The sequence below is a fragment of the Lynx rufus genome, unplaced genomic scaffold, assembly GCF_022079265.1.
Source record: "Lynx rufus isolate CCGP_SWC_20201006 ecotype Redwood Valley unplaced genomic scaffold, mLynRuf1.p SCAF_2, whole genome shotgun sequence".
Classification (NCBI taxonomy): domain Eukaryota; kingdom Metazoa; phylum Chordata; class Mammalia; order Carnivora; family Felidae; genus Lynx; species Lynx rufus.
The window spans coordinates 99,900,889-99,924,879 of NW_025814834.1; the positions used below are offsets into that span (position 1 = coordinate 99,900,889).

Below are 23,991 nucleotides of genomic sequence, written 5' to 3' on the forward strand. Positions count from 1 at the left end.
ATATTCTAAAAGGACTATAACCATAACACGTCTGAAATTGAAATGTTTCAGAATTTCCTCAAAATATGTTTTTTGTTTTTCACTTTTGCCTAACTTAAGTTACAATAGCAACATTCACCCAGTGCTAAAAACTTGAGACATAAAATTACTTTGGATACTTACTTGTTTTTCAGTGTTCAAATCTAATCATTAAATTCTTTTGTTTTTATCTATCATCTCTCTTGCATGTGTCTCTTCCTCTCTATGCCCCTGCTTCACCCTTGACTTCTTGGCATTGCTTGACTAAATTGTCGTGAGATCCTCTTACCAGATCTAATGACCTTAGGCTGTCATCAGATCCAGCTCAGTTTTTACCCAACTGCCAGAGTAATAGTTATAAATTCAAATCTGATTTTGTTGCTTTTTTTGACTTTAAACTTCACCATTCGTGAAACACAGCAATCAGCTCTGCTATATTCCTGTTAGTAATAGTGCATGCATTATTAATATCAACAGTAATCATGGGGCTGACCCCCATTTCTCCAGTAATCTTTTTAAGCTACTTGTGCATATTGTTAAGGTTATTCTAATAACATAGTCTGTAATTTCATTTAAGTGGGAAACACTACATCATGAATTTTTCACTTATATTGCCAGAAAATATATGAAAAAAGTTACCATTCTGTTCTTTAAGTCCTATAACATTGTCTTCTTGCCCTTTCCTCATCCTTATGGCAATTATTACTTTACCCCAAATTAGCAAACTGGTGGCCCACAGGTAGAAATTGGCGCCTATAAATATATTTAAAAGTATTGGTCTATAGTTAAAAATCATGAGATTGTAAATTAAAGTCTTGGTTTCTAGCTTATCTTGAAAAAAATGCAACACTAGAAATACTATATGAACTTTCTTAGAAGATGATGGTTTTCTGGAGCCGAGGGACCACTGCCCCTTTTAGATAGTCTGACTATTCCATTTGCCCTCAATTTACCCATACAGCTTAATTCTACTTGTCTATACTCTGTCCCTCTAGGCATTTGGGTGTGGGAGTCCTACTCTACCATAGACTATAGAGAAACAGAATGCTTGTCTCATCCTTTCTAATATTAGATGGAAAGGATTTTAATGAGCCTGGTTTCTCAACCTTCTAGCACTTTCAGTTCTACTATGGTAATGGTAATATTGTGAATGTTCAAGAAGTGAGTTTTGGTAGAATTGAATGATACATGTGAATGAGGTACTGCAAAATCTTCCCAAGCTGCCTAGAAACATGCATTTTCTTCTCAACTTGATCAAATGTCTTGCCTCCCTCATTTAATTGGGTTAGTTAACCATCTGCATATTTATTTTCCTCTGTTTATCCAACCTTGCTTGGCTTTAATTGAATGTTCCTGGATGGCAGAGTTCATGCATTTTAATGCCCTTTGTACCATGCCCAGTGTCAAAAAATGCACTGGTAGGTGTAATTGCTAAATACTTCCAATAAACACATGCAGAAAATATTTCTGCATCCTTTTATTTCAATAGTAATTAAGCGATTAAATATATAGATAACTTAATAGCCTTATTGGCAATAATAAACCTTTCAAAACACTAATTTAAAGCCATATCAAGTTGAGACTCAACCAGAACTGTATTAGTATCTGTAATTAGGGTCATTGTAGATCAAAGGGTCTCCTGTGGCCACTAGAAAGAATGAATCTCCCAGATGCAACAAATGATAACATTAATGGTTTATGCTAAGAGAGATTTGCCTGAGACTTCTGATGTCCTATGACTAAGCTGCAAGAATGTGTTTCTTACACGTGTACCATCATCAGCAAGTCACTTTGTAGCATCAGTGACCTGCTCACAACTCTCTAAATTCAGAGAAGGTTCAGCAGCTTGGGCCTCTGAAAAGGTATTTGGAAAGTTTCCCAGTTTATGTGCTGTATAAGCTGGAGGCAGTATAGTGATAATTAATAAAGTGCCAGACTGGATAATTGTAGGAACTGTAAAAGATACTATAAAATGTTGTTACCGGAGGCACAGACACACCTGTGAATGTGTGAAGTTAATTTCTGTGAGAAACATCACATGTGAGTGGATGAGGACTACAGAGGTGAGATGTTCTTTAAATAATTCAGAAGGGACGCTCTCTTCCAAAACGTAAAGAAAGGAACTCCTGCTGGTGAGATAATGCAGGATTTATTCAAGGAGTTTCTCTTGTATTCTCTTGTTATACATACTCATCTTCTTGAGCAATTTTTAAATAAATAGTAAACCTCCCTTTATTGTGTAACAATACACCTCTTGACACTGTAGTATTGAAAGACCTGATCTTATTTTCTCAATGTCACCCTAAATTCTGTGCAGACAAATTTCCATTAAGTTTTCCTACACAGTAAGTTAATGACAGAGAAAGGAAGAATAAGAGTGAGGATACCAACCTCATAAAATTTTCATGAGGAATATTGAGGACTATTGAGATTTGCTAAATTATAAGCAATTTACAGAGCTGATAATAGATCAATGGTAGCTCTCTTTCTATCATTTTTTGTTGTTAGTTCCATTATTATTGAAATGAAAACTAAAATCCTTGAGGTGAATTACTGCCAATGACTATTCTGATCTTCTTTTGAAGTGTCTTATACATGGGCTGTATAACATAGATGTATGGAGGCAAAACTCCCAAATCTTAATATTGCCATATAACAGTATTTTTCCCCAGACTATTGCATTCTCTTGTGTATCAGGCTTAGAGATTAACTATGTTATTCTAACAATTTTCTAACACCAGCTGGGTGTCCTATAGTTTGATTCAATTCTAACCACCCAGAATTAGTGTAGACCCTACTGGTTAAGGATTTAGTGCCTGCCCCCACTTAAAATACCAGCTGCATGTCCCAAGTCCCTAGGCTACCTGCATTTCAGACTAACTTGGCTGTAAATTTGGTCGTTCCCACAGTCATCCTTCAGGTTTGATAATTTGCTAGAATGATACAGGAAGTGCTGTACTTATGAATACTCATTTATTTTAGAGAATACAAATGAAGAGCTAGATGAAGAGGTGAATAGGGCAGGTCCAGAAGGGTCCCAGCATAGTCTCTTGTCTCTGTGGAGTTGGGGGATGCCACCTTCCCGGTACATTAGTATGTTTACTAATAAGGAAGCACCTCCAAATTTCATCATTCATAGTTTTTTTATTGAGCTCTCATTACCTAGGCATGATTATCATTGGCCATGCAACTGAACATCTTCCGTCCCTCCTCCCACCCTGGCCTCCAATTAGGGTTAAAAGTTCTAATCTTCTAGTCAGGTGGTGGGCACCCCCTCCAGAAGCTGTCTAGCCACTCTTCCCTGGACTCTACCCTTGAGTCATGTCATTCCTATACACCAAGCATGGTTAAAATTATTAATAATAAATGACACTCCTTTCTCTCAGAAAACTACAAGTATTTTAGAAGCTCTGTGCAAAGAATCAGGAAAAAAGACTCAATATATTTTTTTTATTATACCACACAAACTATTTCAAATATTGATTAGGCTGAGTTTCTTGTCCTTTCCATTGTGTTTTGAGGATTTCTAAATTTAAAAACCTTGAGTTCTCTTTTTTCCATTTTTAAAAGAGTTCAGTCTTATAGAAATTGGCCTGACATAAAGTATACAAAATTATTTTCATATGTATTTCTCTGCAGAAACTATACAAACTAGTTTGCCTAAAATGCATATACGGTTTATTTTATTTTTTGTATTTTGTAGACTTTTGACGCATTAACTCAAATTGTTTGCCTTTTCTTTGCATCTGAAATTAAATATAATCTCTATTTCAAATCAAATTATTTCTCCACTCTCAATATATTTCTTTTTCACTTCATTTTCAATTATTTCTGATAGTAGGCCTATCCAATGATAGAACTGTAGGCTCAAAATCAATCAGGTGCAATGTAGTTATAATCAAGTATAATCAGTATTTATGTTTTAATTAATTTTATTATAGGAGTGTCCTCTGAGGAGACTCTGTCTTTAATATAAGTATCTTCTTTTAAATACAAGTATGAAACCTATAAGGAAACAAAAGTAGAGACAGAAATTATGATACCACAACATGTTACTCTTTCTTCCTTCCTTCCTCTTTCCTTCCCTTTCTTTTCTTTTTTTTTCTTTTCTTTCCTTTCCTTTTCTTCTTTCCTTCCTTCCTTCCTTCCTTCCTTCCTTCCTTCCTTCCTTCCTTCCCTTCTAACTTGAAAATATAAAAGCATTTTGGTTACTTAAAAAGTTCAGTAAGTTTTTGCTTTTTTCTTATGAAAATATTAACATAGTCTTCACATGATATACATAAAAAAGATATGCTAGAAAATTTTCTTCCTAATGAAATTTGTAATATGGCCTCTCCAAGTGTTTATATCCATCGGAATAAGTATACATACATACATGCATATTTATAATAGAAATCAAAATGCCTTTTCCACAGAGTTATGATGAGAATTCAGATCTTTTTAAATATCTACATTAAATGTCCAAATGCATATTAATGTCTCTGTTATTAAGGTTTTTACTGCTTTTGTAACTGCCTTTTTTTTATTTCTAGGTAACCTTCAAAGCCTCAAAACATTCAGTTTCACCAGATTTAAAATATGTTCTTCTGGCATATGATGTCAAACAGGTAAAGAAGTGATCTTCTTTGAAAATCTTTCCTTGTGATTCATTCAGGTAACAAGTCATAGTTTTATTTGGTCATCTACTCCTCTAGAAACAATTTGACATATCCAATAGCTGCAGGGGGATGCTAATAACCGGTATTGCACAAGAGAGGTTTGGAGAAAGTGTCCTGTCTTCCATACCTGGCTAGCAAATACCTGCAGTAGTCTACTAGGTCTACATGCTTCCTAGTCTGTCTCTTTTAGAGGGGAGTGTGGAAGGTGTATAGCAAATTGGACAAAGTAAGCCTTTTGCCATTTTCAGGACAGCCTTATTATATATGCAAGTGCTTCATGTATGTATAGATTAAGGAGTTTGCTGATGGCTGTGTCCTGAGATGCAGTGTACATAATGGGAAGGGACTGGTGAAAACATTGATTCTGGTTGTGGTCAATGAATTCTTTTGTGGTATTTGAGCATAAGCCTGTGGTTGTAGAAAATTCTGAAAGCGGGTCAAACCAAGGAATCAATTCTGAACAAATAAAATGCTCTAATTGCAATTAGCATTTCATTATTCTGTGTCAGCTCTACAGCACACAATTAGAACAATATGTATGGTTGTTGAGTATTTTGTATTTAGATATAATTTGCACTGTTAAGAAGCAAAGTAAATGTTGAAAGGCAATTCAGCAGATTAGCTTTTGTAGAAAATAAATGATTGGAAATCATTCAAGAAATTTTTATGTGCTTTAAGACAATAAAAATTTATAGACTTAAGACAGAAGTCCTCATATAAAGCATTGAAAGCCTTTGAGGCACATAAAATTTCACAGTTCCAAGGACCTTCTAAGTAATTATTTTAGTCTTTTAGTATTTTGGAATATACATGCACTATGTTTTTAGACAAGTTTATATATTTTCATTTAAAATAACTAATTTACACTGCAGAAGATGGGAGATTATGATCAAAGATCTCTTTTCCCATTATAAATCTTGGCCTTTTTACTTTACTTTTGTCCTGTTCCCTGTATTCATTGAGATTTGAAAAATACATGTGATAGGAGAAAAACATTTGTTTTATAAACAAAATATTACAATTTCCAAGTTTTTAAATAATATTAATTATCTAAACATTTTTAACTTCATATAAATCTGTATTAAACTGATAATGAATTTAAAAACAAAACAGGTTTTAGTAGCTACCATAATCAAGAGTATGTGGAATGAGCAGGGGGATAGACAGACATCAAAGAAATAGTTTAGAGAACTGGGAAACAGGTCCATACAAATTTGACGGAAGTGCAAATGTAATATAATGGAAGAAAATAGTTTTTTCAGTAAGTGTTGCTGGAGCCATTGGGCATCCATAGGCAAAACAAACACACAAGCAAAAATACACTGATCTAGGCCTCACAGTATATCAAAACTCAGAATGGAGTTGGTCTGTAAAAGAGGATGAAAATCCAACCTACAGGCTGGTAGGAAATATTCGCTACTCTCATATTCAACAAGGACTAATATCTAGATTATATATAAAAACTCTCAAGACTCAAAGTTACAAAAGACAGAACAACTATACAGTCTTGTGTGCACGTCCACACAAGATTGAATCATCTATTTCAAGAAAATACAAACAGATAGAGGTAATATGACACAAACACTTGTATCCACTGTGTACAGCATTGTGTGAGGTGTTAGGGAAGTGATAGTATGGAAGAATAGAGAAAATTTTCGTTCAAGATGATCATGGTGGGAAGGGAAGCCTTTGATGGGAATTGAAGAGCAAATAGGTAAAGATGAACAGAAAAGCATCCCACATGGGCAATAACATAGGGCTTTGTGGAACTAGCATTACATCTTGGAGGGATAGCAGTCAGTTCAGACTAGCCTACTGGTAAATAACAAAACTTTATACCTAGTGGAGCCCAAATTATAGAAGAACTTGAATTCCATTTTATTCTTTACAGTTTATACTGAGATGGCCGTTTGGGAGCTTTGATGGTTTTAGAGTAATGAAAGGCCATGATTTAATGTGTGTGTCTGTGCGTGTCTGGCTGTGTGTGTGTGTGTGTGCGTGCACATGTGTATAATGCCCATTAACAAAGATGGGAAGAAAGCAGTCATACAAAATGCAACCACTTAAATGCATCCACTAAAATTATTTTTGGTGTGTTTTATTCATTCCTTTTATCCCCTTTATGTGTAAAAGTAGGTAAACAGGAATTATCATATATTAAGCATTATTTGGGGCGGGCTGGAGTTGGGCGCTTAATTGGCTGAGTCACTCAGGTGCCCCAAAAGTAACATTCGGTAACTGAACTGAAATTCACAATAGTCAACACAAAATAAGCTGCTTTAAAGTGTACGATTCACTGCAATACAGTACATTTACAATGTTGTGCAGCTACCCCCTGTATCTAGTTCCAAAACATTTTTATCACCCAAAAAGAAATCCCTGTATCCATTAATCCATCAGTCCCCATTGTCCCCATCACACCTTTTGGTAGCCACCAATCTGATTTCTATTTCTGTGGATTTACCCATTTGGATATGTAACGTAAATGAAATCATATGGCATGTGACCTTTTTGTCTGGCTTTCTTCACTTAATATAATGTTTTAAGTTTTATCCACATTGTAGTATGTATTAGCACTTCATTTTTTATGGTTAAATAGTAACCCTTTGTATGTATATATCACAGTTTGTTTATTCATTTATTCTTTGAGCAATATTTGCCTTATTCCCACCTTTTGTCTATTAAGTATAGTGCTGCTGTGAACATTTGTACTCATGAATTTCCTGAGTGCCTTTTTTAAATTTTCAGAGTATAAATTGAGGTGTGGAAGTTCTGGGTAATATGCTAATTCTGTGTTTAACTTTTTGAGGAACCACCAAACTGCTTTCCAAAGTGGCTGCACCATTTTATATTCCCACTAACAATGTATGAATCCTAATTTCTTTGTATCCTCGCTAAACACTTGTTTTTTCCATCTGTCTTCTTTTTTTATTTTGTTTAATGTTTATTCATTTTTGAGAGAGAAAGAAAGAGAGAGACAGAGTGCCAGCAGCGGAGGGGCAGAGAGAAAGGGAGACACAGAATCTGAAGCAGGGTCCAGGCTCTGAGCTGTCAGCACAGAGCCTGACATGGGGCTCAAACTCAAACCATGAGATCATGACCTAAGCCAAAGTCGGATGCTTAACCGTTTGAGCCATGCAGGTGCCCCATTTTCTGTGTCTTATTATAAACTATCCTGAGTGTACGAATTGGTATCTCCGTGTGGTTTTGGTATTCACCTCCCTAATGACTAGTGATGTTGAATGTATTTTATATGCTTGTTGGTCTTTTGTATTTCTTTTTTTGGAGAAAGGACTCTTGAATTCCTTTGCCTATTTCTTTATTCTTTTTGTAGTTGTATTTAAGAGCTCTTTTATATTCTGGACAGTAGACACTTATATGATACATGACTTGAAAACATTTTCTTCCACTCAGTATATTGTCTTTTCACTTTCTTGATAATGTCCTTTGATGCGTAAATTTGAAAAATTCTGATAAAGTTTAATTTATCTACATGCAAGCTCTTGAAGTTGTATTTAGGAATCCACTGCCAAACTGAAGGTCATAAAGTTTTATCCCTATGATTTTTTCTGAAAGTTTTATACTTCTAGTTCTTATATGTAGGTTGTTGATTCATTTTGAATCAATTTTTATATATTGTGTGAGATAGGTTTCCAAGTATAACACATTTTAAGGCTCCTGATATATTTGGAAGCACTGCTTTCCAAAATCGTCACGTTGCTTTATACTGCCCTTAGGCAATGTGCGGCTTGTTACATTACCATCTTTACCAACTTAGAACTGTATTTTAAAGAAAAAGTAATTATTAACTTGATTATCTACTGATCAAATACATATACACATTATCACTCTCTCTCTTTCACACACACACACACACACACACACACACACACACACAATCAGTATTAGTTTTATATAACTATGCAATAAATTGCCCCCAAATTAGTGACTTTTTAAAAAGAGCGTTTATTGTACTCTGTTTCTGTGTAATGGGAATTTGGGATTGGCTTGGCTGGATGGTTCTGACTCAGCATTTCTAGTGAAGTTACAGTCAACCCTGAGCTGGGTCTTCAGGCATCCGACAGCTTAACTGAGGTTGAAGAATATGTTTTCAAGGTACATCATTCACTTGGGTTTATGTAAATTGGTGCTAGCTTTTGGCATGAGGCTTCAGGTTTCTCCCTGGGGACCTTTCTAAAATACTGCTTGAATGTCCTAATAACATGGTACTTGGATATCTCCAGAATGCATAATACAAAGGATAAAGGCAGAAACTTAAATGTATTATATAATCCTTCCTTAGGACTTACCTGTTACTTTGAGGGTGCCTAGGTGGCTTAGTCAGTTAAGTGGCCAAATCTTGATTTCAGCTGAGGTCATGATCTCAGGGTTTATGAGTTCAAGCCCCTGTGTCCGGCCCTGTGCTGACAGCACAGAACCTGCTTAGAATTCTCTCTCACGCTCTCTCTCTGCCCCTATCCCACTCACATGCTCACTCACTCTCTCTGAAAAATAAATAAATAAACATTAAAAAAAAAAGTTACTCATTACTTTCACAGACCTTTTGTTTTAATTTGATTTATTTAAATAACAAAAAATAAAAATAAAAACAGTTCACCCATTTTTCCTATGTCCCAATCCCATGTCTAGCAACTACCAATATATTCTCTGTATCTATAAGCTTAGTGCTTGTAATTAAATTTTTTAATATTCTGCATATAAGAGAGATCATATAATATTTGTCTTTCTTTGTCTTATTTCACTTAGAATAATGCCCTCAATTTCCATCCATGCTGTTACAAATGGAAAGATTTAATTTCTATGGCTGAATAATATTCATATACATATGCATGCATATTTGTGAATATACCTGTTGAACCCCTCTAGTGTATTTTTCAGTTCAGTTATTATATTCTTCAGCTCTGTGACTTCTCTTCACTACTTTTGTCTATTATCCATCTCTGTTGACATTCTCATTGTGTTCATCCATTCTACTCGGTTCAGTTGGCTCTTTATGAGCATTACTTTGATCTCTTTATCAGGTAAATCAGCTCTGTTTTATTTAGTGTGTGTGTGTGTGTGTGTGTGTGTGTGTGTGTGTGTGTAGTTTATCTTGTTCTTTCATGTGGAACATATTCCTCTCTTCTTTATGTTGGACTCTGTGTTGGTATCTATTTATGAAACAATCACCTTGCCCAGTCTTAAGAGATGGGCCTTGTGTAAGAGATGCACCTTGTTGTTCAACCCCACCTGAGCTCCTGGTTGTCTCTCAAATCTCTGTGCTTGTCCAAGCAGCCTATGACATTTTTAAAACATTCTCAGTAGTTGAGGCTATGCCAATACCTGTCAGCATCCCAAAAGAGAGGATCCTAGCACTTCGATTCAGGCTGAGTGGAAGCCAGACCTCAGGCAGCAGCTTCTTAGAATATGCCAATATATATATTCTGTGGTGGGCCTGCAAGTGTAAAAGCCATGTGATCCGAAGGTGTACTTTTTCTTCTCTTTTTATTTTTATTTACTTTTTTTTTTTTTTTTGGTCACAAAGGTCAGTTCTAATTCAGTGTAGGAGACCACTAAGAAATGAGGATTTGGGGGACCATCTTAGCAGCTGGCTAACTTAGTCCCTTATTTTCTTATTTTATCTATCTATCTATCTATCTATCTATCTATCTATCTATCTATCTTACACGCAAAGTATAATCACTCTTTCCGAGGTCCCTCAGATTTTCATCCATTGCAGTTCAGCATTTTTGTTAAATCAGGTCCAGATCTTGAGAACTTTCCGTAGGCATGGCTCCTTGGCTGTCGTTCTCTGAGTATATTTATATATTCATACACAAAATTAAATGTATTTATATACATCCATATAGATATAAAAACCACACACATATTTCCTTGTTATTTATATCTTATGTATTTGAATACTGGTTTAACTTTCTCAGCACCTATTTTCAGTTTTATTACCTTCATTGTGAGTAATGTATTTATGTATGCCATTCCTTTTTCTTTTGTTGTCTTTGTGTATTTTTTTAAGCCACTTGTTTGTGTAATTCAATGATAAGTTTTATTATCTTTTTTAAACATAATGTTTAAAAAATATTTCGCCTTTAATTTTATTTTTCTTAAAGGAAAATTTGAATTTTGTGATAAAATTCATCTTTTACTTTGCTATTTTTTTTTATCTCTAGGCTTAGAAACATGTCCACCAGTATGAAAATACATCATTGTACTTCCCCCCCCTTTTCTTGGTTTTTATGCATATATGTTTATTCCATCCTATTTTCAATTGTTCATGATGGTGATTAAAACCAATCTTCCTAAAAAGTCATAATAATGAAAAATACCTCTCTTTTGTATAAATTAACATTGATAATAGTCACTTGGGAGGACCACAAAGGAATATTTTCGATGTATTATTAAGAGGTCACACAGCACAGTTGAGAAATGTAACCTGACTCATGGTTACCACACATGTCCTCAGCCTCAGTTTCCCCATTGCTGTTATAAAGAAGAAGAAAATATGAATTACTTCTCAAACTTACTATATTGAATAATTGCCTGGTATGAAGGGAAAGTCATGTGATGATAATTCTGCCTTGAGTAGATATCTATATCTGTATATCTATCTGCCTACCTATCTATTTATATATGGTGGATTTTTAATTTTTGTATTGGATCATTTCTCTGATCACTAATTTTTCTATTACCCTGTTTCTTCTTTGACAACTAGTTAAATAAGAGATTGCAGTAGAGGGGACAAATTTTTGTTGAGCACTCATATTGTGCCTATCATATGGGAAATGTGTGTATCAATTTAAACCTCCCAACGTTCTTGCTCGTTGGCCAGTGATAACATTTTTTACAGAGGTAGGAGACTTGGAAATCTAACTAACTTAATGGCCCCACCTCACCATTTCAACATTGGGACACTATCCCATCTTTCTAGGTCCAAAGCCCCTGGTCTTTTGATCACACAGCCATTTTGAAAGTCTTTATATATCTTCATAGCTTTATTCTGTATGCTGGAATAATTATTTTCTCATTCATTTGAAATCATATCAACTGTTCTAATTAAGTAATTGCAAGACAAATGGTACTTTTATTTGCAATGTTCATGCAGCATTTATTATGCTTCTCCAGCCTTGTGGTTTACATTTCATTTTTGTATCTGCTTCTTAGAAGGTTTTTTTTTTGTTTCTTTTTTTTTTCCAACTGTGGAATGAATTTTTATGCCATAATTTGAAAATGGTAAAAAAAAAAGAAGAAATTATGTTAATGATCAGATTATTTGTGGTTAAAAATTGGCTAGTCTTTAGCATTTCTTGTATTAGGCAACGTTATTTTTTGTTATTTGAGTCATAAGTCATAAATAGTTTCAATTTAAACATTTAAATACATTTATTTTATTTTTTTAATGCTTATTTTTGAGGGGGGGAGGGGCAGAAGGAGAGGGAGACAGAAAACCTGAAACCTTCTCCACACTGTCAGTGCAAAGCCCATCGTGGGGCTCAAACCATCAGTGCAAAGCCCATCTTGGGGTTTGACCCATGAACCCTGAGATCACATCATGACCTGAGCTGAAGTCAGACATACTAAGCTACCTAGGCATCCCCAAATCCAGTTTATTTTATTTATTTTCACAATATGTTTGAAACTATTGGTCCATTTAAATTATTTAACAATTGCATGGGGCACCTTGGTGGCTCATTCAATTGAGCGCCTGACTTCTGCTCAGGTCATGATCTCCCGGTCGGTTGGTGGGTTTGAACCCTGCATCAGGCTCTGTGCTGACAGCTCAGAGCCTGAAGCCTGCTTTGGAGTCTGTGTCTCCCTTGCTTTCTCTCTTCCCCTCACCCACTCATGCTTTGTGTCTCTTTTGCTTTGCCCCTCCCCCACTCACGCTCTGTGTATCTCTCTCTCTCTCAAAAGTAAACATTAAAAAATATACAAATTATTTAACAATTACATTTTTGAGCCATCCTTGAGAAATCAGTAGTGTTTTTATATACACATTTTTTAAGACAAACAAGTAGAAAGAAGTATTTAAACTCATTTTCATTTGTAGTTTCCTTATTGTTTGGATTAAAAATTCACATTAAATGGACTAATTAATAGTTAAATTAACCATTTATTTTACATTAACTCCCTTTCTTACTGTGTCTTATGTTTGAGGTCAGAAACTTTAATTAAATTTACTGTCATTTTAGCATAATTAGAACTGTCCTTTATGCATGATGGGCCATGTCTTGAGAATAAGCTTCTTCTGAATAGAAAAGTTAAAAACTGAATTAATCTCTTAAATAGTATCTAATAGAAGGAACACATAAATTATATATGTTATACAGTTGCTGTGTTGTTGTCTGTCCTCCAGAATTGATGCTCTGCAAAAAAACAGTATTGTTATCCTCTAGAGTTGGATGCATTTATTTCCCTTTATGTCCCTACTAGTTTGTAACTTTGTAGACAAGGCCCGCTTTATGATAAATATCTATTTTAACTAAGATGTAATCACTGTAAAGTGAATCCTGCATGCGCTACTGCCTGAAAAAGTAACTCGTCTCTAGTGAATTATCTAATTAAATTCTGAGCCTTAATACTTCAGTGCTTTACAATTACAGACACATATTTAAGAAGTCTGTGGGAGTGCATGATCTGGTCATGGGATTATCTAAGCTATTAAACTTCATACACTTGGGGCACACAAATATTTCAAATAATCCTGTTAATAATAAACTCAGGGAAATTTCAACCTTGGAAAGTGACTCTATTCAAATACATGGGACTTGAAGTTGACCCTGAGAGCCTCCTGCCTCCAGAGCCCATAGAATGCAACTTCCATGTTCTCCTGTAGCTGCTGCTACAAAAATGTCTTCCTAGTTAACCTTCTCCTTACTAGAGAGAGATTATAAATTATGAAATGTGTATTAATGTCAATTTTGGATTATTTATTGTTGTTGTTGTTGTTGTTGTTGTTGTTGTTTAAAGGAGAAGAGTCCTAGAAGGGAGAAGGAAGGGAGGGGAGAGATAGGGAGGCAAGGCAGGCAGGCAGGCAGGAAGGAAGGAACCTAAGCTTTGGAAAACAGTAGTTACAATTTTTCCCTTTTGCAGTAGCTACTAATATATTTTTTGGTTTATCACTAATTCAACTGCACAGCATTTATTGTCTTTTGCTTTTGAAATAGTAGGTTTATTATAGAGAATCTGAAAATTCTGAAAAATATAAACAATGATTCTAGTGCCTATATTTCCCTCTTTTAGAGAAAACCAGTGTTAATATATTGATTTATCTTCTCTAAATCTTGTTTTTGTCATAGTTAAGTGCACTCTTTCCAATTATAGACAAAAGCATTAGAATACATTGAGAAATACTATATTAGCAAAACACTGTCACACTAAGTGTTAAGATCATGTTCTGGTGACCCAATGCTGTATAATTAACTCAAAAACTTGGTAGTATAAAATGGGAATTTATGATTATTATAGATTCTTTGGGTCAAGAATTCTGGAAGGGCTTGGCTGTGCAGTTTCCACTTGAGGCCTCTTATGTGATTACTTTCAGATGTTACATGGGGCAGGGCTGCAGGAGGTCAGGTAGAGTTCCTGGGGCTGGTGGGCAGGAGGCTGGGCCAAAGGGGAGGGATAGCATCCAAAGGGCAGGGATCATCCTGCTCATGGAGCCCCGTGCCCCCATGTTCTGTCCTCCTAGGTCCTCTGCCCTGGGCTCCCTGGCCTCGGGCTATTCCAAGTTTAGCTCAGATCCTTCTCCCTGGTGGCACCTTAGCCTATAGGCCTCCTACAATCTAGGCACTCATGTGTGGCCACAGCTGCTGATGGGTACCAATGAGTGGTACACCTCCAGACTGATCGGGCAATTGTACTGAGCCCTGAGGCTGCTGTTGCTACCCATGGGCCTCCTCTGCTCACCCTCATGCCCCTGTGGCTGCCTTTGCTGAGCCTAGCCCCTAAGGCTGTATCACATCCCCATTTCTGGGCCAGCACCCTCCCTTCCCCCACCAGCTGCCATCATCCTTGGCCCAGCCCATCCTGGCCTGCTTATATGTGGATTGTTTTCAATAAATATATGTATAGTACAATAAATGTATTTTTTTCTTTTGATTTTCTTTTTTTTTTCATCTTTATTTTTGAGAGAGGGAGAGAGAGAGTGAGTGGGGAAGGGCAAGAGGGAGAGGGAGACAGAGGATCCGAAGCTGGCTCCAGGCTCTGTGCTGACAGCATGGAGCCCCATGTGGGGCTCAAACCCAGGAACCGTGAGATCATGACCTGAGCTGAATTTGGAGGCTTAACCAACTGAGCCACACAGGCGCCCTTCCTTTTGATTTTCTTAATAACATTTTCTTGTCTCTAGCTTACCTTATAATAAAAATATAAATGTACAGTGTATATGTTAATTGACTGTTTCTGTTATTGGTAAGCCTTCAAGTCAACAATAGTCTATTATTTAAGCTTTTAGGGATCTGAAAGTTTTGGGGGATTTCCACCCCTGGGTGAGGTGGGCCCCTATAACCCCTGCATTGTTCAAGGGTCAGCTGTATTACTTTCAGTTTATACAACATACTGATTCAATATTTGAGTATATTGCAAAATGATCACAAAAAGTCTAGTTAACTACTTATTTTGGTAAAACTAGTTAACTAATTTATTTTGGTAAACCAGTTTTAAATAAATAAAGGGATACTTATCAAAGTGTAGAATGAGCCAGTCAAAATGGCAAGTTGATTTAGTAAACTACAGAGTCAAGATTACAGATAATCTGGAGGTGGGTATGCTGGCCCATGTCAACATGCACCTACCAGTGGTTAGAATGAACTTGAGCATGTGTTTTATAACAAAAATATACTTCTTAAAATATAGTATGAGGAATAGTAACTGATAGGCCAATTTAGATATTTTCATTGACCATATGCAGTGTGAACTTAGATTGTCACATGAACTTTAGAAACATTGATATAATTTTAGGCTGAGCTAATAAAATAAACTATCTAAAACTGTGCTGTTTGGTACTGTAGCCACTGAACATGTGGCTGTTGAGCACCTCAAATGTGCCTCGTCCAAATCGAGGTGTGTCGTAAGTATAAAATACACCAGATTTCAAAGGCTTAGAGAAAAAAGAAAAACAAGGAAAAATGTAAAACACTAGTGAAATGTCATATTCTTGACAGATTGAATTAATGGTTTTGATACATTGGGTTAAATAAAACATCTTAGTATGTTGATTTCACTTAGTTCTCTTTATTTTTTATTAACGTGGCTACAAAAAATTAAGCTTATACATGCATGGTTTGCATTATATTTATGTTGCTTGGTGTTGCTCTAGAACACAGTAGGTAAATATTCTAGTGTTTGAAATGCCAATTAAAAGACACCTGAGATGCTGTCCCTTAATGAAGACTATATACAAGGAGACAATCATAATTCTCAAAGATTTAGCAGCTATAATGAAGGAATTAGAAATGTAGCTATGGAAAGAGAAAACATGGCAAAATATGGGGAGGATGGTATCTATTATGAGTGTTGAAAGGGCCGTCACAGAGAATAGAAATTAGATGTGTTCCTTCGTGTAAAACTAAAGCCAGGGATATTAGGTGGCATCAGGACTGGCAGATTTTGGCTCAGCATAAAGAAGGCCTTTCCAACAATTGTTTGATAAAACCAGGGCGAGTATGGGAAGGAGCGCACCTACTCTTTAGAAATTTTTTAAAAGGTGGATAGATCATGTGCCTGGGTGGTTCACTTGGTTGAGTGGCCAACTCTTGATTTTGGTTCAGGCAATGATCTTACTGTTAGTGAGATCGAGCCCTGCATGAGACTCTGCACTCAAAGCACAGAGCCTGCTTAGGATTCTCTCTCTCCCTCTCTCTTTCTGCCCCTTTCCTGAATGTATGTGTTTCTTTCTCTCAAAATAAATAAATAAACTTTAAAAAAAGTGGATAGATAACTCTATTATAGACATTGTGCAAAGAAATCTTACATCTTTTTGAAAGGTGGATGGGTAAACTGTGTTGGGATAGGTCAATTACAATATCTATCATTAACCCAAGAAAAATAGTAGATTTCCCTCTGAAATATAGTGTTCCATAAACATAAAAAGAAAGATAAATGTGTCTCTTTGGTATGTTTGGAATTTTGCAGATTGTACAGTCCCTGATTTTTCTTGGTACAGACTTGAAACAAAATCAGGTTTGCTTTATTTAGTCATATCTATTTTGAAAAGGATCAAATAGAAGATAATGTTTCATAAAACGGTAATAATAACGGGGTGCCTGGGTGGCTCAGTCAATTAAGCATCCAACTTTAGCTCAGGTCATGATCTCACAGTACATGAGTTTGAGCCCCGTGTCAGGCTCTGTGATGACAGCTCAGAGCCTGGAGCCTGCTTCTGATTCTATGTCCCCCCTCTTTTCTCTGCCTTTTCCTCACTCACACTCTGTCTCTCTCTGTCTGTCAAAAATAAATAAATGGTAAAAAAAATAAATTAAAAAACAGTAACAGTAGTGAATCTTACTAGAAATAGAAAAAAAAACATATGCACATATAGAAAGAAATCCACAAGTAGTGTTTTCTGATTATACCAGGAGACAGCAATATTATGATTCCTAATTGGAGTTTATACTAATTAACTTCTCATTGCTTTTATGTTGCGTATTTAACAAATAAAAACAGTTAAAGATTGTGAGTTGGTAAATTAAGCAGCCCAAAGATAGTGTGTGGTGTAGGGGGCCTCTTAATTAGCCAAATGAAAGAAGCTTAGCATTTCACAATAAAGAGGGAATAGAAAATACAATTCGAGTATGAGGCCATGCATTTTTGAAAGACCTCAGCCAGAAAATGACCAAGGCTTATTGTGAGAAAATTGAGACTTGATTTTCAAGAGCAAAATGTGTGTTTATATATAAGAATTAATTCAGTGTACCTGAAACATAATGAAGTATTGCATAATCGTACTTAGTTTTACTTACTTATATTTAATGATGTTTATTTTTTAATGTTTATTTATTTTGAGAGTGATGTGGGGGTGGGGACATTGAGAGAGGGAAGAGAGAACCCCAATCAGGCTCTACGCTCTCAGTGCAGAGCCTGATGTGGGGCTTGATCCCACCAACCATGAGATCCTGACTTGAGCCAAAATCAAGTCTTTAAACTGACTAAGCCACCCAGGGGAACTTAATTAAGTTTAATTTAAATGTATACACATTTTCTCCCCTTGTGCTTTTGAGATTATAGAAGGCTCTAACTGGAGCTTAATCTGTGTGGCATCTCCAACACCAGGTACCATGCAGTGGTACTCTACTGCCATTTGTTTCTTGAATAAATGCATAGCTCGGGAAAGAAGTGGTCAAAGCTTCATCACTCAGGGAGAGAGGATGCATTCCTTGCTGCTGCTTCTTTTCTCCCTCTGCTTTTTCTTTTTAACAACTCTTCAGCACCCTGTCTCAAAATAAGAGATCCTTTACACAGATGATGAAAAGCCAATGGTATTCATCTGAAATTTGATCTTTTTAAAAGAGATTCATTAAATAATTGACGTTCCTCACATATAATTTTTCACCTTAAACTAGTTTTATCACATAAAATGTTGCACTCAAATTTATGAATAGGGGCTGATTGACATGACTTAATCACTTTTTCTTTCTCAACAGAAAAATGCCTATGATAGTTCAAATGCAAAATATTAATAATTTCAATATAAGGATATCACTTTGTCATCATTACTTTGCCCTATGTGTGGAATTGAGGAACAGATATTTATTTACTTATTTATTTTTTTAATTTTTTTAACGTTTATTTATTTTTGAGAGACTGAGAGATGGAGCAGGAGTGGGGGAAGGGTAGAGAGAGGAGACAGAATCTGAAGTAGGCTCCAAGTTCTGAGCTGTCAGTACAGAGCCTGACGCGGGGCTCAAATTCACAAGCTGTGAGATCACGACCTGAGCTAAAGTCAGTTAACCCACTGAGCCACCCAGGCACCTCTAAATTATTTTTAATGTTTATTTACTTTGAGACAGAGAGAGAAAGAGAGACAGATAGAGAGAGAGAGAGAGAGAGAGACAGAGCATGAGTGGGGGAGGGGCAGAGAGAGAAAGAGACACAGAATCTGAGGCAGGCTCCAGGCTCTGAGCTGTCAGCACAGAACCCGACACAGGGCTGGAACTCATGAACTGTGAGATCATGACCTGAGCTGAAGCTGGATGCTTAACTGACTGAGCCACCCAGGTGCCCCTATTTTTTTATTTAGCAATTGTGTTTCATTTAGTATGTATGCTTATCATGTATAATAACACATTCTGGGAGAAGAGCATTTTATTAATCACTTACATTATCTTTATTTGTAGATTTAATAATGACAGGAGATCAAAATAGTGGGATGCATGCTTAGTTAATCTCCCTTATAAATGACAAATGAAATTATTTTTGCAAATACAGGCATGTTGCAAAAGGTAAAAAAGGAGAATCTTTTTAAATAATGATGTTGGTAGTGATGACATTAATAAAGAACAGAAATTTAAAATCTGCCTATGACTAAGTTATAGATTTAGATCTATAGGTTTAGATCTGTGCATAATAAGGAATCATTCATAAAATGAAATGAAGTCTTTGTTTTCAGAGAAAAAAATGCTCCAGAGTACTCTATAATATGCTAAAATCATAGCTCTTTTTTTTATTATTGGACATTTACATTTTTTTCCAATTTTCTCACTACAAAAATAATGTGATGATCATCCCTGCTCTTAAAACTATGTCCACATTTCTCATAAACTATAAGTCAAATGATCTTAGTTTTATAAGGTTATTGAAGCATATTCCTCTAATTATTTCCAAAAATATTATCTCAAATAATATCCCTCTATCTGTATTATTGTGTGTGTATGGTCTTTTTTTTTCAGTTTAACCTTTTAAGCATTATTAATTTTTTGGATGAGAAAATAGCATAAAAAGTTCCAAGAGATTTGATGAAGATTTACTAGATAATAGAAGAGCTGGGATCAAAATCAAAGGTCATGATATTAATCACAATGTTAAGATGATTTTTAATGTGAAATATATTCATTAATCATAAATTTATTCAATATCTATTCATAGAGAGCTTACTGTGTGCCTAGAATTATACTCTGTAATGTGGATACAGCACTGAACAAAAATAAATGACAATTCCTAGTCTATATTGAGCTTATATATTAGAGGAGAGAAAATATCGAAAATAGTAAATTGTACAGATGTTAGATGGTAATAAGTGCTAGAAAGAATTTTTTATTTTATTTATTTTTTCTTGTAAATATAGACTCACATGAATTCAGCATAGCACAGATGTGTCTGTCTTCTGTACTCATCACTAAAGCTTCCCCCAATGGTAACATCTTTCATAACAGCACATTATCAGAACCACGAATAGTGCATTCATGAAAAATTACCCTAGTGCATTTATTGAATATTGCACAATAAAATTGAGTGGACTATGGCTCTTCCTTATATTTTACCAATGTTTTCAGACACTCATTTTTTGGCATACCTTTGTGCACAATTCTATTGCATTTGATCACATATGACCAATGCTGCTCCTTTATAGCACATCCTTCCTCCACTTTTCTAATCCCTGGCAAGTGTTCTCCATCTTTATAATTTTGTTATCGACAGCATGTTGTATCAATGGAATCACACAGTGCGTGACCTTTGAGATTGGCTTTTTTTTTCTTTTTTTGCATTCATTATAATATCCTTAAGATCCATCTCAGTGGTCATGTGTATCAGTAGTTCAGTCCTTTTTATTGCTGATTAGTAAAGAGAGATATATAAAGCAGAAAAGGAAATACCATTAAGAAAGGTACAGTTTTCAAAGGAGAGAGTGCTTAGTGAAGGCATTCCTGAGGAAGTTACGGCAAAGCATACTGTTAAGGAGGTGAGAAAAGGCTGATGTGCCTTTCTGGGGAAGCATTTCCTAGGTGGAGGGACTATCAAGACCTTCATCCTGAGTAAAACTCTGGAGAAGCAAAGACCCGTGTGGAGAAGTGGGAGAGATGGCATCAGGGTTAACAGGGGGACAGGTCTCATAAAGGTCTTTAGACCCTATGTGGTTAGTGTAACTGCAGTGATTACTTTAACAGTAGTGACTCACCAATTTCCCATGATGCTGCTTCCAAAGCTGGGAAGGCTGAAAGTATTCTCCCTTCTCTGAGGGTCTAGTGTAAATGAAACACACTTCATAATAGCAAAACACCTTGATTGGAATTCTATCTTTAGATGGGATTATATGAAACTTATATTCCATTTATGAAATATTTATGTTGATTATATCAAATCTTTAACTTTCACATGAAGTGAGAAGCACATGTATTCTATTATTTTTCATTATACATCACTCATCAGTGCCTTCTGGCCTCACTCTTTTGTTTCTTTTTTTTGAAATTAAAAAAAATTAATTTCAGTACAGTTAACAGTGTTATATTAGTTGCAGCTATACAATACAGTGATTCAACAATTAGACACATTACTCAATGCTTATCACTAAGAGTGTACTGTCTAAAAAATATTTTAATTTTTAAGTAATCTCTACACCCACATCAGGCTCCAACTTACAACTCAGAAATCAAGAATCACATGCTGTACTGACTGAGCCATCCAGGCACCCTACAATAAGTGTCCTTTTAATCCCCTTGACCAATTTCACCCATCCCCCCCACACCTCCCCTCTGGTAACCATAAGTAAGTTCTTTATGGTTAAGAATTTATTTTTTGGTTTGTCTCTTTTTTTCTTGGTTCGTGTGTTTCCTAAATTCCACATATGAGTGAAATCATATGGTATTTGTCTTTATCTGACTTATTTCACTTAGCCTTATACCTTCTGGATCCATCCATGTTGTTGCAAATGGCAAGCTTTCATTCTTTTTATGGCTGAACTACACACACACACACACACACACACACACACACACCACAACCCACATATTTTTTTAATTTTATTTTACTTTATTTTTTTTTACAACCCACATATTATTTACCCATTCATTTCTCAGTGGCCACTTGAGCTGCTTCCATAATTTAGCTATTGTAAGTAATACTACAGTAAACAGGGGCTGCATATATTTCTTTGAATTGGTGTTGTCATTTTCTTTGGGTAAATACCCAATGGTAGAATTACTGGATCATAAGGAAGCTCTATTTTTCATCTTTTGAGGAAACTCCAAATCACTGTTTTCTACAGTGATTGCACTGGTTTGCATTCCCACCAACAGTGCAAGAGGGTGCCCCTTTTTCTACATCCTCACCAACACTTGTTTCTTGTGTTGTTGGTTTTAACCATTCTGACAGGTGAAGTGATACCTCATTGTGTTTTCTTCTTTTTCTTTTTTTTTCTTTCTTTCTTTGTTTTTAAATTCACATCCAAGTTAGTTAGCATAAAGTGCAATAATGATTTCAGGATTAGATTCCAGTGCTTCATCCCCTATGTATAGTACCCAGTGCTCATCCCAACAAATGTCTTCCTTAATGTCCTTTACTCATTTAGCCCATCCCCCCCCCACCCACAACCCCTCCAGAAACTCTCAGTTTGTTCTCTGTATTTAAGAGTCTCTTATGTTTTGTCCCCCTCCTTGTTTTTATATTTTTGCTTCGCTTCCCTTATGTTCATCTGTTTTGTATCTTAAATTCCACATATGAGTGAAGTCATATATTTGTTTTTCTCCAACTGACTAATTTCATTTAGCATAATACCCTCTAGTTCCATCCATGTAGTTGCAAATGGCAAGATTTCATTCTGTTTGATTGCCATGTAATACTCCAGTGTGTGTGTTTGTGTGTGTATCACATCTTCTTTATCCCTTCATCTGTCAATGGAAATTTTGGCTCTTTTGACACTTTGGCTATTGTTGATAGTGCTGGTATAAACATTTGGGTGCATGTGCCCCTTCGAAACAGCACACCTGTATCCCTTGGATATATACCTAATAGTGCAATTGCTGGGCTGTAGGGTAGTTATATTTTAAACTTTTTGAGGAACCTTCATACTGTTTTCCAGAGTGGCTGCCCCAGTTTGCATTCCCACCAGCAGTGCAAAAGAGAGCCTGTTTCTCTGAATCCTCACCAACATCTGTTGTTGCCTGAGTTGTTAATGTTAGCCATTCTGACAGGGGTGAGGTAGTATCTCATTGTGGTTTTGATGTGTACTTCCCTGATGATGAGAGATCTTGAACATTTTTTCATGTGTTTGTTAGCCATCTGGATGTCTTGTTTGAAAAAGTATCTGTGTCCTCAGCCCATTTCTTCACTGGACTATTTGTTTTTTGGGTATTGGGTTTGATAAATTCTTTATAGATTTTGGATGCTAACCCTTTATTTGATATGTCATTTGTAAGTATTTTATCCCATTCCATTGGTTGCCTTTTGTTTCGCTGATGATGAGTGATGGTGTGCATCTTTTCAAGTGTCTGTTGGCCACCTTGATGTCTTCTTTGGAAAAATGCCTATTCATGTCTTCTGCCCATTTTTTAATTGGATTATTTCTGTTCTTTGTTTGTTTTTAGTTCTTTTAGGTGTTGAGTTGTATAAATTCTTCATCTGTATTGGATAGTAGCCTTTTTAACAGATATGTCATTTGCAAATATCTTCTCCCATTGTCTCTTTTGCTGTGCAGATGCTTTTTATTTTGCCGTAGTTTTAGTAGTTTGTGTTTGTTTTTCTTGCCTCAGCAGACATTTATAGAAAAATGGCTATGGCCAATGTCAGAGAAATTATTGCCTGTGCTCTCTTGTAGGATTTGTATGGTTTCAGGTCTCACATTTAGATCCTTAATGCCTTTTGAGTTTATTTTTGTATATGTCTGTAAGAGAGTGGCCTGGTTTCATTATTTTGCATATGGCTGTCCAGTTTTCCCAGCACCATTTGTTGAAGAGATATTCTTTTCCCTATGGCATAACATGCTTCCTTAGTCAAAGATTAATTGACTGTGTAAGTGTGGGTTTATTTCTGGATTTTATGTTGTGTTCCATTGATCTACATATCTATTTTTGTGTCAGTACCATACTGTTTTGATAACTAGAGTTTTTTAATATATCTTAAAATCTGGGATTGTGATATCTCCAGTTTTGTTCTTTTTTTTTTTTTTCAAGATTGCTCTGGCTATTTCAGGTCTTTTGTGGTTCCATACACATTTTAGAATTTTTCTTCTATTTCTATGAAAAATGCCTTGTTATTTGGATAGGGATTGAATTAAATATATATATTGCTTTGGGTAGTATGGACATTTTAATATTTTTTCTTCCAAATCATGAGCTTGACATACCTTTCCATTTGTGTGTGTCCTCTT

At 35.6% G+C, this 23,991-nt stretch overlaps 1 protein-coding gene across 1 annotated transcript in view; it reads left to right on the plus strand.

The window, feature by feature from the left end:
* DPP10 (dipeptidyl peptidase like 10) overlaps positions 1–23,991 on the plus strand; it is a 649,764-nt gene that overhangs the window by 337,676 nt on the left and 288,097 nt on the right. Inside the window, exon 5 of the mRNA XM_047084533.1 lies at positions 4,551–4,625. Coding sequence (XP_046940489.1) covers positions 4,551–4,625 — 75 coding nt within the window. The remainder of the gene's footprint in view (positions 1–4,550; positions 4,626–23,991) is intronic.